This window comes from Oncorhynchus keta, chromosome 16 (genome assembly GCF_023373465.1).
Source record: "Oncorhynchus keta strain PuntledgeMale-10-30-2019 chromosome 16, Oket_V2, whole genome shotgun sequence".
Classification (NCBI taxonomy): domain Eukaryota; kingdom Metazoa; phylum Chordata; class Actinopteri; order Salmoniformes; family Salmonidae; genus Oncorhynchus; species Oncorhynchus keta.
In genome coordinates, this window is record NC_068436.1 from 1,772,662 (window position 1) to 1,791,741 (window position 19,080).

General features: G+C 39.9%; 1 protein-coding gene across 5 annotated transcripts in view; it reads left to right on the forward strand.

Annotated features, from left to right (window-relative positions):
* The first annotated feature begins 1,943 nt into the window (after nt 1-1,943).
* The window catches only part of tmem131l (transmembrane 131 like), a 92,350-nt gene continuing 75,213 nt past the window's right edge, over nt 1,944-19,080 (forward strand). For 2 of the 5 annotated variants that reach the window (XM_035789088.2, XM_035789090.2), the window contains exons 1-2: nt 2,156-2,462; nt 3,367-3,437. In XM_035789088.2, the coding sequence (XP_035644981.1) occupies nt 2,339-2,462; nt 3,367-3,437 (195 nt within the window). In that variant the 5' untranslated portion in view covers nt 2,156-2,338. Of the gene's footprint in view, nt 2,102-2,153; nt 2,463-3,366; nt 3,438-19,080 lie in introns of those variants that run through there. The other 3 variants (XM_035789092.2, XM_035789091.2, XM_035789089.2) reach the window with 3 other exon arrangements.

The window sequence follows — 19,080 nt, forward strand, 5'->3', positions numbered from 1 at the left end:
TGTACCGTAACTGATTTCATATGCCTCGAATTTCCAAGCAACAGGGTGAATGCATCACCTTTCATTTTCTGTCTGAACTGGAATGTGGTGAAAACCTCTCAAAGGGCAGCATTTCAAACTGCATAAACAATGGTTATAATTTATGTGCTCATGGAGTTGACTCTCCAGATGCCGTTATACTACTAGAGGTGTAAATGTCAACCCATTAGTTCAAAAAGATCCTACCCATTTCTTCACTTTGCAGTGACGATACATCTACAGTTTGAATGATCATTTACGGCTTTATCCTTTCTTATGCATGTTTTTCATGTATTTCAAAATGTTCAATGTATTCCTAATTCCATTTTCTCATTACAGCAGATTCAGCATTATTATATATTTTGGGAAAGGGGGATATCTAGTCAGTTGTAAAACTGAATGCATTCTTCTGAAAACTGTCTTCCGCATTTAACCAAACCCCTCTGAATCAGAGGCGTGTAGGGGTCGACTATTCAAAGTCCATGTGCCTGGGGAGCAGTTGTTGGGCGTTAACTGCCTTGCTCAGGGGCAGAACGATAGATATTTACCTTGGCGGTTCTGAGATTTGATCCAGCAACCTTTTGGTTACTGGCCCAACACCAGTCAGGCTACTGCCGCCCAGTAGGACATGCTGCTACTACTATACTGTGCAAAAATACAATATATAAACGCAACATGTAAAGTCTTACTTTCTTGAACTGAAATAAAAGATCCCAGACATGTTCCATATGTACAACAAGCTTATTTCTCTCAAATTTTGTGCATAAATTTGTTTACATCCCTATATGTGAGCAATTCTTATTTGCCAAGAAAATCCATCCACCTGACAGGTGTGGCATATCAAGAAGCTGATTAAACAGCATGATCATTACACAGGAGTACCTTGTGCTGGGAACAATAAAAGGCCACTCTTAAAATGTGCAGTTTTGTCACACAACTCAATTCTACACATGTCTCATGTTTTGAGGGAGTGTGCAATTGGCATGTACGTCCAACTGGCCTCAACCTCAGACCACGTGTACCCACGCCAGTTTAGGACCTCTACCTGCGAGATTGTCTGAGACCAGCCACCCGGACAACTGATGAAACAAGAGCATTTCTGTCTGTAATAAAGCCCTTTTGTGGGGGAAAACAAATTCTGATTGGGTGGGCCTATGCCCTCCCAGGCCCACACATCGCTGCACCCCTACCCAGTCATGTGAAATCCATAGATTAGGGCCTAATGAATTTATATCAGTTCCTTAAATGAATTATTGCCTGTTGCATTTATTTTTGTTCAGTATATTTTACCTGAACCCTCTACCATGTACAGATATTATTTCAAGCATAACATACCTTGTCTAAACATGTTTGGCCTAAACGTTTGAACAATGACACACCCACCATGGAAGAGTATGTGTGATATTTGTGTGTGAACCTGCTTAGCCTGTCCATTCTGATTCATTAAGGTTGCCTGAAGTCTGCACCCCAAAAAATGTTCTTCACCCTTAAGCAGTAGTGTCCAAAATGTACTTAATTTACATATAGGCTTGTGACTTTTATGTATTCCACTAATTGTCTACCAGTTATTGTTGCTAACCTAACACTGGCCTACAGCATATGGCCTGTTTCAATGTTGAACTTGAATACCAATGTTCTTTATAACTCTTCAGTTATAAAACGAGTATTAGATGAAGTGCAAGAAATGTGCTTTATGTGACAGGGTTCTCATGGCATAATTTGAGTTTGCAGGACTTCATTGGTGTTGATGTTGGAGGGACTTCTAGTACTATGAATATTGCAGTTTGATTATTCCAAATGGGAACCACATGATGGAATCTCTCTTAACCTTTGGAGTGATCTATTGATTGGCACAACGTTTTTCAACCTCAGTAGTACGGGGTATGGGGGATTTTAAAACAATGGGTCCACAAGCGCATCATCATAACCTAGATTTGCTTTGGTTGACCGCATGACAGTTGTTTGCCCGCGCGGGAAAAAAAAACCAAAACGAAATAGAATGTTTCGCATAAACTTTGTTTTCTGCACGATTTACCTGCGTATCGGACTGGCCACGCGATATTCCCATGAGTTGGATCATTTGGTGCGTTTAGTTCGTCACGTTCAAGTCCACCTCATTGTGCCAAAATCAGCCAACGCAGGCAGGCCGATGAATGCAACGCCTTGGCTGTGGTCGGCGCATACTCTCCACACACACACAACGAGAAAGAGGGCGAGGAACAGAACAGGGTGGGAGGGTTTGCTATAGACGGGGAGCGAAAGCAAGAGAAAGAGAAAGCCAAGCGTAGCACAAGGCAGGCTGCTAGCTGAACAGGGCAGCATGGCGGTGGTAGGGGAGTTCCAACAAGGCAGCCGCTGTCACAGAAAAACGTGGATTAATATTATACTCGGAATTCTACCGCTACTTTTGCCCTGCATACAGCATGGAGGGGCTCAATTGCAAGGTCTGGTGAAGTACATTTTTCTTCAATAATTAACGTTAACCACCCATTGCGAAAATGTCGGCGAGAACTGCCAGTAACGTTAGAGCGAACGTTACCGAGTTGACAGTGAGGACAAGTCGCTATGCGAAAACGGGATGGCTACTGCAACCATCGTATTGTGGATTCCAATTCGGCATAATTTGCGTGATAATTTCGAATGTGTTAATGTCTGCAGAAATGTTGCGAACGTCGTACACGTATAAGTGCTAAGAATATTTTATTAAGTATTTTTATTTTTTATCAGTGGACAGTTTCCTGTGTTGGTTCATGCAAGCCATAACGTTATTTCAGTGAAGTGTCGCGTTACAGTAGCTAGCGAATTTAGCTACAAGGGAACTTCGTTTAATGATAGTTAGCTTGCCAGATGCCATTGTTATCACTTTGGTTGTGTGTTTTTAAATGTTTCAGTGTATTTATTGGTTGTGTTATAAATGTATAGCTCGGCTTTTATAAATGTTAAAGCTATGTGTTTACACGCTAGCAAAGCCAAAGCTAGCTAACCTTAAAGCAACGTTGATGATGATAATTTGGTGGGTGCTTACTGGCCTATTTAACACATGTACAAGTGTGTGTTAATACTTCATGTGTGAATTGAAAAATGTGATATCCCAACTCTCCCCGAGCCACCCTCGGAGAGTGGGATCATGGGCAGTTGAATACACGCCTTTGTCAGTCAAGCATTTGCACAAGTTTATGCTAAACGTTGACAAACAGCCGTTTGCGCTGTCCCCTGTTAATTGTTTGGGGGGTAAAGCATTTTATCTAGACATTATTTCTTTCTTTTTATCTGATGTGCTTGACATCGAGTGTTTTCTGCTCAAGCTTTCACATTTACACCTCGTCCCCCTCTCTTCCTCCCACGAAGCCCTGAGTCAAATGTCCAGCGTGGTCGAGGTCTGGCAAGCTGAGGATGCTGACCCAGTAGTCCCAACTCAGGTAAATGCAATACACCATTTATTGAGATGGTATAAACCTTGATTGCAGATGACATCAAGATAGGCAGGCATTTATATTTCTTTAACAAAGCATACCACCTCCCACGTGCATGGGTATATCACCCCATTGTTTATGTTTGCACGTGTCTTGGAGCGCAGTGACATCAAGGAGATTAGTTAGGTACTGCTACATTCTATCACTTTTGTGTGTTCTCTAATTTGTCGAACTGTTAATTATGGTTCTATTTTGCCAAGTCAGCTAAACGTGTTCATGTTCTAAACGTGAGGATTTATGTTTGAAGCGAGGAGTCCAAATGGAGGCGGGGAAGAATTTGCCAAGGCCACCTGCTAGAGGAATAGAGGGTGCCATGTGGCCTGCCCTGTTACTTGTCGGAAGTGTGCAATAATAGTGTGTCCATGAACAGTATAGCAAAGCCCTGTCTTAATTATCTCCATCTCATACATATCTTACACATTTTATTTGTCACATGTGCAGAATACAAGAGGTAGACCTGTAAACATTTCACAGTAATAACCTGTTGTAGTCCGCGCATGTCTAACATGAATTACTATGCTACAGAGAAAATAGCCTAGCTAGTCAAATCAATGAAGTTGGCTAAATAGATGTAAATATGATTTAATTCACCTGTGTTACTGGCACTATGATGCAAAAGCTTTTTTTCACGATGACACCTCACAAACTTCCCGAATTTCAAGTAATGCGTTGTCAGTGCTGCAGTGTGTTTTGCATTTTGGCCCTGTCTGCATTTTATGCTGTAGCTGATATGTTTGATTTTTTATGTAATCCAGGAACACCCTACATATTTTGTTTTACTGATTGTCAGTGAAGCTATGACGCACTGGCAGATAAGACACTTATTTTAATTGAACCTAGGATAAAAACATATTTGGAATGTTTTCAAATACCTGGTCATTTAGGTTGTGTACACCTTTTGACAGTCGACGCAGAACTAAAACATTATGCTTTCAATTGTCTATTTGATGGGAAGTAGAATTTGCCTAGTTCCATTTTCACATAGAAATGGTGTACCGGTACATTTCAGAAGCTTACCCTGACATATAATGTCACCTAAGTTAGACCAGTTGTTTTGGTTCGTATTCCCACCAAAAAAGGGTGTGTACTGTGCATCGCAACTTAGTTAGGCGTACATTTGCTCAGTGCAATGGGGAACCAAGGTAATCCTGTCAGGGTTGCAAATTATTTGGACCTGTTGATAGCCATTTAAAGTTAATGACATTTCAGAAGCTTGCCCTGACATACAATGTCACCTAAGTTACACCAGTTGTTTTGGTTTGTATTCCCACCGAAAAAGGGTGTGTACTGTGCATCGCAACTTAGTTAGGCGTACATCTGCTCAGTCCAATGGGGAACCAAGGTAATCCTGTCAGGGTAGCAAATTATTTGGACCTGTTGATAGCAATTTAAAGTTAATGACAGAATGCTGCAATTGTTTACATTCCTCAGTATTTGTCAGGCTCAGGTAGGCAGGGCTGTGCTGTGAATTGAGTAGCTGTGTCTCAGCACTATGATTTATGAAATGTAGTAATTACATAATCTGTTTGCACTTGGCTGTGTTTAGTAGGTTCACAGTTTAGCTAAATGTTTCTTATTGGACAAGTCCAGGTTGTCCTTCCCTGTTTCATTGTTTTCTTCCGTTTGGTGCCTAATGAATATAGTCCTTGTTTAAGATTGTTGTTGTTGGGTGGAAGATGTTAGCAGCTCACTGAGGTGATTCGGTGCAAAGATATCAGTTTGTTTTAACCGTGCCACAACAAACCACTCCCTCTGTAAACCATAACTGGTTGATCTTGGTTGCGACAATTTACAATGGAAGAGTAAAACAAATATTTAAACTTTAAAGAAATATATTTTAAAAAATATATAAATATCAGTCATTCCACCTTTTTGAGTCTAACTTAGTCCATAAAAAACAGATTTCACATAATTTTTTAACATTCTGTCATAAAGAGCACATGTTCAACTTCATTTTACACATTTTTCCATCTCAAGGGGTTAAATAAATTACTATAGTAAGTGCCTATTATGTGCCAAATAAAGTAACATGGTTGACTGTAACATGGTTGACTGTAACAGGGTTGACGATTTCATCTTAAATCAACCATAAATCTCCTTGTGACAGGGGTAATGGAAGCGTGTTGTGTGCAACAGGGAGTGGCAATTGAATGCAAGCTTCACAAATTTTTTAAAATTGTTAACAATGCTAGCGCCTCTATCTGTGGGTATCAATGTTGACTTGTTATGCTCGACACGCTCAGTTTTCCACCACAAAACACCAGAAAATGGCCAAAAAGAGTAGAAACAGCACAACTGCTTTTTACAGTTTGATTTGACTATTAGATGTTCAAAGTTTCTTTCGAGAGAAAAATATTTTAAAAGGAATAGTTTCACCATATTGAAACGAGTTAATCTCTTTAAAAAGGGTTGACCTTAAATGAGGGACAAACATAAATGAATCAGTAATCAAATTAATTGAATCTTCAAAGTTAATTAGTCAAAGCAACAAAATAACCAGGGCTTTACAATGATAGTAAAAACTTGTCAAAATGTTGTGGGCTAAAATCTTCTTAAAAGTCACAGAGGGTTATTAAGGATCCTCATTTACTTATTTGATTTACTGCTGCCAAGGAAGTCCAGCAACATTAATTGTATATAACTGCCTTAAGTGATAATCCCTGATAAGCCGGTGTTTGAAGGATAAATTGACACGGGTGTTAGGCCCGAGACGAGTTTGAGTGCAAGCAAACCGTGCCAATACAGTGCATTCGGGAAGTATTCAGACCCCTTTTTCCACATTTTGTTATGTTACAGCCTTATTCTCAAATGGATTAAATAAAACATTTTCCCCATCAATCTACACACAATAACCCATAATGACAAAGTAAAAAGAGGTTTTTAGCAATGCTTGCACATTTATTAAGAATTAAAATATGATTTACACATTTACTTACATATTCAGTCCTATTACTCAGTACTTTGTTGAAGTACCTTTGACAGCGATTACAGCCTCAAGTCTTGTTGGGTATGATGTTACAAGCTTGACACACCTGTATTTGGGGAGTTTCTCCCATTCCTCTCTGCAGATCCTCTCAAGCTCTTTCAGGTTGAATGGGGAGCGTCGCTGCACAGCTATTTTCAGGTCTCTAGAGATGTTTGATCAGGTTCAAGTCCGGGCTCTGGCTGGGCCACCCAAGGACATTCAGAGACTTGACCCGAAGCCACTCCTTCATTGTCTTGGTTGTGTGCTTAGGGTCGTTGTCCTGTTGGAAGGTGAATCTTCACCCCAGTCCGAGGTCCTGAGCACTCTGGAGCAGGTTTTCTTCAAGGATCTCACTGTACTTCGCTCTGTTCGTCTTTCCCTCAATCCTGACTAGTCCCTGCCACTGAAAAACATCCCCACAGCATGATGCTGCCACTGCCATGCTTCACAATGGGGATGGTTTCAGGTTTCCTCCAGACGTGACGATTGAACTATTTGGCCTAAATGCCAATCTTTGTTTCATCAGACCAGAGAATCTTGTTTCTCATGGTCTGAGTCCTGGGGCGGCAGGGTAGCCTAGTGGTTAGAGTGGACTAGTAACTGGAAGGTTTCAAGTTCAAACCCCCGAGCTGACAAGGTACAAAATCTGTTGTTCTGCCCCTGAACAGGCAGTTAGCCCACTGTTCCTAGGCCGTCATTGAAAATAAGAATTTGTTCTTAACTGACTTGCCTAGTTAAATAAAGGTAAAATAAAAGGTGCCTTTTGGCAAACTCCAAGCGGGCTGTCATGTGCTTTTTACTGAGGAGTGGCTTCCGTGTGGCCACTCTACAATAAAGGCCTGATTGGTGGAGTGCTGCAGAGATGGGAGAATCTTCCAGAAGGACAACCATCTCTACAGAGGATCTCCGTCAGTTACCATCAGGTTCTTGGTCACCTCCCTGGCCAAGGCCCTTCTCCGCTGATTGCTCAGTTTGGCTGGGCGGCCCGCTCTATGGAGTCTTGGTGGTTCCAAATTTCTTCCATTTTAAGAATAATGGAGGCCACTGTCAATACTGGTATTTGAATGTTTGGTTTGTTAAATGTGATACGCCATGTGTAATGTCCATTTTTATGGTTTACTTCGTTACTTGAATCATCTCTTGCGGCTCTTTCTCTCCATGCCACTTTCAACACAGACCTAGCCATGCCCCCTGTCACTCAAGGAGTGCATTTGATGTTCCTCAACCACGAGACACTTGCGTTCAGTCTGCATGGTCAATGCTGCACATGCAACAATGTTGATGACAACAATGCTGTTATCACTTTGCTTCTTAATATAAATCCACTAGCATTCTAAACTCAATAAAAAAATAACCACAATCTAAATAACTTCACAGATCTTCATTGTAAAGGGTTTAAACACTGTTCCCCATGCTTGTTCAATGAACCATAAACAATTAATGAACATGCACCTATGGAACAGTTGCTAAGACACTAACAGCTTACAGACGGTAGGCAATTAAGGTCACAGTTATGAAAACTTAGGACACTAAAGAGGCCTTTCTACTGACTCTGAAAAACACCAAAAGAAAGATGCCCAGGGGTCCCTGCTCATCTGCGTGAATGTGCCTTAGGCATGCTGCAAAGAGACATGAGGACTGCAGATGTGGCCAGGGCAGTAAATCACAATGTCCGTACTGTGAGACGCCAAAGACAGTGATACAGGGAGACAGCACGGACAGCTGATCGTCCTCGCAGTGGCAGATCGCGTGTAGCAACACCTGCGGAGGATCGTTACATCTGAAAATCACACCTGCGGGATAAGTTTAGGATGGCAATAACAACTGCCCGAGTTGCACCAGGAACGCCCCGTATGTCCGCAATAGGCTGAGAGCTTTGACATCGGTTTTTCACATCGGCTGATACCGATGTTGGCATTTTTAGCTAATATCGGCTGATTCTGATATTTTCGCCGATATATCGTGCATCCCTACTCCCCGGCATTTTATATCGTGCATCCCTACTCCCTGGCATTTTAATTTGTGGTCATCTCAAACGCTGTATTCAAAGTGCCCACTATTATATTCTTATAGATTTAGAATAGTCATTCGATGTCCATGATTCCAAAAGTTTTGCTCTAATTCGGAAGTCAAATCGCATTTGCAACATTTGTTTAAAAATAGGTCCTATATTATTTGCCCATATCGTAAAGCCCTACGTGGCAGTGTGGAAATTGTCAACTGAGCAGTGGTTTAAAAAGACTTTTAAGTACCACGTAACGAAAATACTGTACTTTTTACTCCATTTTTCCCTGACACCTAAAAGTACTCGTGACATTTTGAGTGCTTAGCAGGACAGGAAAAGGGTCCAATTCACGCATTTGTTAAGAGAACATCCCAGGTCATTTACTGCCTCTGATCTGGTGGACTCACTAAACACAAATGCTTTGTAAATTATGTCTGAGTGTTGGAAGTGTGCCCCTGGCTATCTGTAAATAAAATAACCAAATGGCACCATATTTTTCTTTTCTTAATATAAGGAATTTGAAATGATTTATACTTTTACTTTTGATACTTGAGTAAAAGTATTTTGTTTTAAATATACATATGTAGTATTTTACTGGGTGACTCCCTTTTTATCGGAGTAATTTTCTATTAACTTATCTTTTACTTTTACTCAAGTATGACAATTGGGTACTTTTTCCAACACTGCAATTGAGTGCAGGAAATGCAGAAATGATAAAAGTGCTGACATTTATTTTGGTTGAAGTTTAATGGTTTTATACTGTTCAATCAGAATGGAGAGACTTCTTGCAATCACTTAATCTATGTGTTGCACCCTAGGATCACTCACTACTCAAAGCAAATGTGTAACTTTTATTATAAAAAAAATTAAATACCGCCATACCGTCCAATTTTAAAATACTGTGATATATTTTGGCCATATCGCCCAGCACCAAGCCACTGTGTTCTTGGGCACCTTTAATGCTGCAGACATATTTTGGTACTCTTCCCCAGATCTGTGCCTCGACACAATCCTGTCTCGGCGCTCTACAGACATTTCCTTCGACTTCATTGATTGGTTTTTGCTCTGACATGCACGGTCAACTTTGGGACCTTTTTTATATAGATGTGTGTGCCTTTCCAAATCATGTCTAATCAATTGAATTTACCACAGGTGGACTCTAATCAAGTTGTAGAAACATCTCAAGGATGATAAATGGAAACAGGAAGCATCTGAGCTACAATTTTGAGTCTCATAGCAAAGGGTCTGAATACTTATTTAAATAGGATATTTCTGTTTTTATCTGTAATACATTTCTAAAAACCTGTTTTCACTTTGTCATTATGTAATTGGTATTGTGTGTAGATTGAGGGGGAAAAAATATATTTAATCCATTTTAGAATAAGTCTAACGTAACTGTGGAAAAAGTTAAGGGGTCTGAATACTTTCTGAATGCGCCGTATATCCTCAACACCTACTTCTCGGGTATTTATCACTTTTATACAACGGGTTACCACATATTCAAATGAACATTTTATTTTGATGTATTTATTAATACTACTTCGACAAGATATAGTCCCGACACACATTTAAGGATGCTACACAAGCAGGCTAGTCGTTGGTTCGGTTTGCAGAGACGCGAACCAGTCATTCAGTCTTTTGTTCTCTATCTATGGACTCAACCCAGTCGTTCGTTCTAAATGTTTCATTGCCATACTGGCTGGCAACGTTGTTATCCCTTGCTTGCTTGCTAGCTAGCCAACTGTGGCTAACTTAGTCACGTCAAACAGTGCAACCAGAATAACAGTAGCTGGATTTGCATTAGTTTAACCTCTTAAATGTGGAGTCCCCATATTTGGGGAGACTATTTTTCAATTCAGTCTGTGTGAACTGGATGTCATAAGGTGAATGCACCAATTTGTAAGTCGCTCTGGATAAGAGCGTCTGCTGAATGACTTAAATGTAAATGTGAATGAACGGTAGCCCCTATCTGCAGGGTTTCTGCGGAATGCCGAGTATCTTGGCTATTGATCGGTGTGACTTACTACCATATATGGGCATGTGAATATATAAGGTGGCAGTTAGCTTAGTGGTTAGTGTTGGGCCAGTAACTGAAAGATTACTGGATCGAATCCCTGAGCTGACAAGGTAAAAATCTGTCATTTTGCCCCTGAACATGGCAGTTAAACCGTTGTTTCCTGGTAGGCCGTCATTATAAGAATTTGTTCTTAACTTCTTGACGCTACACATCCCGGTAACGGGGTAATTGTCATCAGCAACTGCTGAATAGCATAGCGCAACAGTCAAATAATATTACAAAAAAATATTAATATTCATGAAATCACAAGTGCAATATAGGAAAACACAGCCTTTTGTTAATCGACCTGTCGTCTCAGATTTTGACATTATGCTTTACAGCGAAAGCAATCCAAGCGTTTGTAAGTTTATCGATAGCATAGCATAACATTATGTACACTAAGCATTAAGTAGCTAGGTCATGAAAATCAGAAAAGCAATCAAAAAAATAGTTTACCTTTTGATATTCGGATGTCTTCACTCACGAGACTCCCAGTTACACAACAAATGTTCCTTTTGTTCCATAAAGATCATATTTATACCCAAAATACTGACGTTTGTCGCATTATGTTCAGAAAACCACAGGAAAGAGCGGTCACGACAACGCAGACGTATATTCCAAATATCCATAGTGTCCACAAACATGTCAAACGTTTTTTCATAATCAATCTTCAGGTTTTTTTTTTAAATGTCAAGTGTGTAGGTTTTTCAATGACAGCGGGAGGAACAATGGCGGCTTTACTCAATTGCGCAAAACTCACTCGGAGCCCTCACCTATCTACTTACGCAATGTGATCCTTCACGCTCATTTTTCAAAATAAAAGCCTGAAACTATGACTAAAGACTGTTGACACCTTAGGGAAGCCATAGAAAAAGGAATCTGGTTGATATCCCTTTAAATGGAGGATAGACATGCATAGGAACTGAGAGGTTTCAAAATAAGAGGCACTTCCTGATTGGATTTCTCAGGCTTTCGCCAGTTTTGTTATACTCACAGACAATATTTTTACAGTTTTGGAAACTTTAGTGTTTTCTATCCTAATCTGACAATTATATTTATTATTCTATTTTCTGGGGCTGAGAAATAGGCAGTTTAAAATGGGTACGTTAAGCCAAAAGCGCAAATACTGCTGCCAGGCTGAGCTCATGACCTCTCTTGAAGATGGCTGCTACCTACATACTGGTTAGCGTTGTGAAGCATAATCAAAATAAACAAGGAATACATTGATAAACACCGAATGCTGGGCATCCACACATCATGAGGATATATTATTTGTCTGCTTGTGACCTACTGTTATTGATAACGTTTTTACCAACAAGGTAAGCTTCGATTTGGTCTGTGTTTGAGCTATAGCTACATGGGGGTATCAAATGAATTCTTAGGTTGTTTAGGAACAAAACATTGGCAATGGGCTACATATCTGATGTATAACTTAATGGTAACGTCTAATGTCCACGGGTGATCATATTTTTGATGCGCAAAGATATAATTTTGCCTGCTTAGGCACAGTTGGCATCCATTACACATGTGATTGCCTACTATGTCACCTTGACAGTCTTGTAGCCAATTAGAGGCTTTCCAGGGATATGCAGTTGTGCTGGTTGGGACAAAGGAAGCCGTAGAACTTTTTTTTTTAATGCGTTATATGAAATATTGCTACCCGGCTCAGACGAGACGCACCAAACACGCTACATTACATTGACGAAACGCACCGAACACGCTACATTACATTGTAAACAGATTTCATTGCGTTTAATTTAATTGCTTTTGCATACAATTTGGCTTCTCGTGGGGTGGGGGGGTGGGGGGGTGTAATTCAGCATATCGAACAGGAACCTTAAAAGACAGTATACCGACCATAGAAGCTTTGAATAAAATACTGGAGTCGGACAAAGAGGATTCCGACTCGGGCTGACGAAGTTTGCTTTCGAGAGGGATTGGATCCATTTTAAGATCTGTAAGTCAATTATTTTCTTGACTTTATATCTAATTTACTATATTGTCTTTTGTAAGCTTTTTGTGATTTGGATGTAGTTTACATAGGCCTATGTAACAAGTAATTTCAATGTTATGTAATTCCAAAGTAGTTATTGTCTAAGTCTCATTAGTTTGCTGTTCTAAGTTTCATCCTTGTAACTTTGGAGAGGCCACTAAACTCTCATGGCCATTGTTTATTTGTGGTTCTCACCTTTCCCTCTGTCTCCAAGGTGTTACTGTTTGCATTGTGTGTGTGCTTCACGCCTAATGTGAGTCACTGTCCAGGTAAAGTTTAGGCTTGGTGTTTTTACTTTATAGTAATGTCATTTTGGAAATTTAGTCAACTGTAATTCTGTCTCTCAACAATATCTCTTTATTGGATGCAAATAATTTGGATGATGTTTGGGAGCCATCCCTTCCCTAGCAAGCTTCCCCTTCCCCAGCAAGCTTCCCCGCTGCTATGTCAATCACCCCATCTGATGGTTCTACATCCACTTTTCATAGACCTCTTGATAAAGAAAAGATGGGCTTGTGGCACCATTCGCCCTATCAGAATAGTTTTCCCCAAGACCAAGGTAAACGACATGACAAATACAGTGGAGAGGGGGACATTACGTTGGATCAGGACTAACAAGCAGCTTTTTTTTTTTTAATGGAAGGACACTAGGAAAGTAACCATGCTCACCACACAGCGTAAGGCCATAACGACCATGTCTCAATGAGGGTGAAAAATGCCAATGGGGCATTGGTGAGGAAAAAAGTCCAGGTTTCTCTGAAGGACTACAATTCCAATATGGTGGTAACAACCTATCTGATGCTCTGATGGGCTACTACCAGGTCCTCCACAAGACCAGGAAGTGGTATAAGACTCTCTTTTTTAAATCTTTTTTTTTACCACTTTGTGGAGATTGATACAGTAAATGCCAAAGCAAAAGGTCAAACCCCTCACACCCAGTTGGCCTTCCGAGAGCAGCTGTGTTGGAAATGACAGAACTGGGGACCCAGAGCTACCTCACAACTGTTAGCACTTGTTACTTTTCATTAACACAGACCCTAAAGCAAATCAGGTGGAGGTAAATGTGTTTATTCTTATTCAAAAAGGACGAATCATGTGGGGAGGTAGATGTTCATGCTCCCCTGTCCTCAGTGATTCTCTCCTGGGTGATTATTTTCTGTGATTCTCCAGTGAACAAAGGGACAGGCTGTAGTTTATAACCTAGCCTGGTTGACTGGTTGACCAGTTAGAATTCCTTGCAATAAAACTGGGCCAATGGCCAAATAACAAGTATCCTGTTTCAGGCTCACTTTATAGACGCATTCCTCCTATGTCTCTAACGTTGCTCATTAATCCCCTATTACAGAAAAAACTGTATTTCCACTCATCAATAGTACTCTATTGAACTCTTGTACTCGGCGTTGTGTATTTATCTTCGAAATATTCTTACTCTCCCCTAGACCATTTTGAAAAGAAATATACTTAAAGGGTATTTTTTAGAAAACATGAAAAAATAGACAGTATAAATAATTAGCAGTAAGCATAAAATCATTCACATTAAACACCTTGCATTTCTATAAAACACAAAGGGTATGTTGTACTTGCTGTTACAATAAGAAATAGATTTCAAGCAAAGTTATTAGTATTAACAGGTGTAATGATGAGGAAACTCTCAAAAAAACAAACATTTTTTTCAATTGTCCTATTGGCAATTCACCAAGTCCTTTTAAAGGGACCAGCTCTTCCACACTGGTATCAGTCCCACATAGATAACTATTAGAAATTATGTTCTGACAGTCTGCCAGGAGTGAGGAATTCTTCTTCTGTTCCACTGGTTGATAAGGACTTTTCTAATGAACACTTCAGCGGTGATCTTGTATCCTTTCAAATACAGTCCTTGGATCAAGGGATATTGCTTCAGACTGTAGATTCTCATAACCTGTAACGAAGGAAACCGTAACGAAGGAAACAAAGGTGAAAGTAACTTGTCCTGGTTTCAAAAGAGTGATATTTGACATAGATTTCCGTAAGTAAGCATGTCCCGATTTTCAGGAAAACGTTGGACATTTCACTTAGATATCCCTAATATGATGACTGCGGTGTACAACATAGAAGCTTATCAGGTTCTGAGCATCTTACATGGATCCCAAACCGGCTGCACACGTGCGCCATCGTGCATAAATGTATTTTGTCCCCCTACACCAAACGCGATCACAACTTGCAGGTTAAAATATCAAAACAAACTCTGAACCAATGACATTAATTTGGGGACAGGTCGAAAAGCATTAAACACATATGGCAATTTAGCTAGTTAGCTTGTACTTGCTAGCTAATTTGTCCTATTTAGCTAGCTTGTACTTGCTAGCTAATTTGTCCTATTTAGCTAGCTTGTACTTGCTAGCTAATTTGTCCTATTTAGCTAGCTTGCTGTTGCTAGCTAATTTGTCCTATTTAGCTAGCTAATTTGTCCTATTTAGCTAGCTTGTACTTGCTAGCTATTTGCTAGCTAATTTGTCCTATTTAGCTAGCTTGTACTTGCTAGCTAATTTGTCCTATTTAGCTAGCTTGCACTTGCTAGCTAATTTGTCCTATTTAGCTAGCTTGCACTTGCTAGCTAATTTGTCCTAAGCTTGCACTTGCTAGCTAATATTTATTTTAAACTTTCATAGTACTACCCACGCTAGCTTGCACTTGCTAGCTAATTTGCTATTTAGCTAGCTTGCACTTGCTAGCTAATTTGTCCTATTTAGCTAGCTTGCACTTGCTAGCTAATTTGTCCTATTTAGCTAGCTTGCACTTGCCTTACATTGATTGTTCAAATGAACTTATCCACACCCCTGCATCAATCTTCATAGGATCAATAGATATTGATATGGTGGTTGGGTTTGTTTCATATGTCTCCCCTCCACACATCTTCTTGCCCGTGTACTGAGGACATGTATATTTTGCTTAAGATATGGGCAATACAGTGACTCAAGCACCCTTATCTACTGCAAAGTTGTTAACCATCACGTTCACATATATTCCATCTGATTTCATATGTTCACGAGCTGAGATGGGAAGTAAAGAGGGGGTCTATTAGTTTCCTACCACAGCATCCAGCAAACTTGCTGCTGAGCCAGACAGAGCTTCTTACATTTCTGCATCAGCATTGTATCATTGTCCCGTTTCCTCTTAGACAGACCTGGCTTCTCCTGGCCATTCTTCATAACACGATTTATTTTCCGACATTCTCGTTTGATAGTGATCAGAAACCCGCAATAATGACATACACCAGGTTTCTCTTCCACTGAACAAATAATGTTGTTAGTTTCACTCGAAACCTGCACAACTCTTGATACCCACGTCTCGTGGATGCATCAAAGTTTTTGAACATTTGTCCTACTGTTTTGGGGATGCTGATTTATGTGTGATTACTGTCACCGGAGGTTTGTCTTCACTACCTTTTACAGCCTGTGTTCTGGTTGGCCTAAGACGTCATTCGTCACTGCTGTCAGATTCTGTTGACTCAAAGCCATGCCGTGCTGACCAGATGCTTGAAACCCGATCATCCTTGCGGAACTCAGCCGAAGGGTAGATTGAGGGAACAAAGGGTCCACTTGTGGGGGTCAAGTCTATTTTTTTTTTTTTTTTTTACGACCCTTGCCAGTAATTGTTGAAATTCTTCTTTCAATGTATTGAAATGTTCACCAAGAGCTTTCAAACTATCCTTATCGCTCTGCAATATCCTGTCATGATTCGCCAGAAAGAATTTCTCATCCCGTTAACCTACTTTGGCTATAAAAGTTAAAGACCGTCTTGTCTTTGTCAACGAGTTAGACATCTGTATTTTTCCTCAAGCTTTTTGTATTTCAGATAGATTCCATCTTTGTCAACAATGACGGAATATTTCTTTATTCTCTCGTCTACACGTCTCTACTTTGAAATGGTTCTTCATATCACTAGACGGTTAATTTAAAATCTTTTTCATTCTCACATCCGGAGGAGCTGTTAAGTGGTTTTCTCACTTAACAATGGCATTATATTAACTTCAAAAGTTGGATCATATATCTCTGTTTTAATATATTAATTTAACCCCAAAGAATGTGTGTGTGTGTGTAACCCCTTTTGAGGACTCAAACCTCTTCTAGAACACGTTGTCTCTGTAGGGCCTGGCTACCCATAAAACGTATGTTCACTTCAAAAAGCTTGTTGAAGACTTACATTAACCACATGTGTACAAATTGCTACTCTACTAGCAACTCCTATGCAACAAGGTTTCACAAAAAGAAAGGACTAACCAATTAATAGAGGACTTGAACCCCTGTAATAGAGAACAAAGACAAAGGACTTGAACCGTATACATCACAGATATGTATCACTCATTGCATGCACTAATTTGAACCTGATTCGGTTCTTTTTAAAATGGTATTGGTCTAGACTCAGCCAGCATTATGCCATCAATCGGGAGATTGGGAGTCACCTCTTAAAGTGGGTTGCGCTCAGCCTTCTCTCTTTCTTCTGGATTAACACAGTTGAGTTTTTCTTGTTGTTCAGACAATTCATCCGGGTCACGGCACCAAATGTTAGCAGTTGTTACTCTTAAATAACACAGACTCCAAAGCAAATCAGTGCTCCCCAATAAGTTTTTATTCATATTCAAAAAGGATGAATCATGTGCGGAGGTAGATGGTAGATGTTCATGCTCCTCTGTGCTCGGGTGATTCTCCCTAAGTGATTGTCTCCAGTGAACAAAGGGACAGGACAAGTATCCTATTTCAGGCTCACTGTATAGACAAATTCCTCCAATGTCTCTGACCCGTTGCTCATTAATCCCCTATTACAGAAAAAACACTATTTCCAATGATCGTTAGTACTCTATTGACTTCTCGTACTCTGCCTTGTTTATTTATCTTCAAAATCTTCTTACACAACCATCACAAGACCCCCACACACACACACACTCAAGGTGAGTGCGACTATCCAACACACATGCCAAAAGACAAAAAGAAGAACTGCAAACATGGGGGGAAAAAGGGTGAAATGACAGATCTTCTTTCAGAAATGCCAGTTGGCTTTTTGTTTCCTGGCAGAGGGACTGCTTCAGACTATCACGACATGCTCAAGCTACAGTGAAAGTGAAATCTAATCATCTACACCTGGGATGTAAAATGAGCACGAATGCCATTTGTAAATAATACAGCTTATTTCAGCTAATGTCACGTGCGTAACCAAGTTTGTTTTGAGAAGACAATTGTGTATAATTTGAGTTGTATATCAGTTGCTTCTATATTGTTTTCGTAAGTAGTTCATTTGTATGTAGAACCAGTACATTGGATATGCCTAGGCTCAACTTTGAGGCACTTGGAACACTTGAATATCCCCTGTGTGTCCCCTGACAATACCACAATGTTTGAGAGAGGTTGGTGTTGTAGGAATTTAGTTTTTATAGTGAACAATAATTTTTAGGCACATACAGTTTGCAAAAACAGTACAGTTACCACATTCGGACACTTTGACGAGGTTGAAAGGACAGTTGAATGTAGCCTGGGTACCCCATACCACCACAATGTTTGAGTGAGGTCGATATGATAGAACGTGTGTTTTAATACTGAACAACCAGCATTTAGGGATTGCAAATATGTAATAGCACTGGAATTATCTAATTTACAGACATGCCAATTTGGCATACGAGGTTTACGAACACCACTAAAACATCTGCCCATTTCTAGTAGTTAGGTCTATCAATGTGTTTCCAGCTCTGGGTATCAATAATGTACTTATAGCTTGTCAATGAAAGATGACTATCATTTGTATTTTTTTATTTTAAATGGTTCACTTGTGTGTGCTTGATTTTGTGTTCTGAATTATGTAACTGAGAATGTGCGCTCTCGTCAGCACACTGTTGTTCAGAGGAGCTAGCCAACAGCACAGCTAACACAATCGCATCAAATTATGCCAGCTGATTCATGATTTTGACTGGCTGAGAAACGCAGCCTGCCTATCTGTCTCGTCCCGACACCTTCATTACTATGGGACAGCTGGAGATCAAATTTGAATATTGAAACAATGTTGCAAATGTTGGAGAGACCGACAGCAAGGATTATTTAAAATCTCCGATGTTAGTCTAAATTAAATAATGTCTGTATGCTTTTTATAGTGGCAATCAAGTTCATAAATTGCCTTGCTGGTCTGATTAGACAGTTGATTGCGCAGTTAGGTGGAACGGAGTAAATAGGCATTTTAACATCATAGATTTAGCCGGTGGTAACTTGTGGAATAGACACTGGCTGGGATGCGGTTTTAACCAATCAGCATTCAGGATCAGCCCCACCCGTTGTACAATTTAAACACATTGCATGGCATTACATTTCATAACACTTTTCACAACACACTAAGTGTGTGCCCTCAGGCCACTACTCTACCACATATCTACAATACACAATCCATATGTACTTGTGTGTAGTGCTTGTGTTAGTATGTGGATTGCAAGGGGTGAACAGATTGCAAGTCTGATTTATTGAGTTCTCCATATGGTCGATATTAAAGGGAAGTTCATTGAATATAATAGTCTTTTAAATTCAATATCGATGCACAATTTCTTCATAAAAT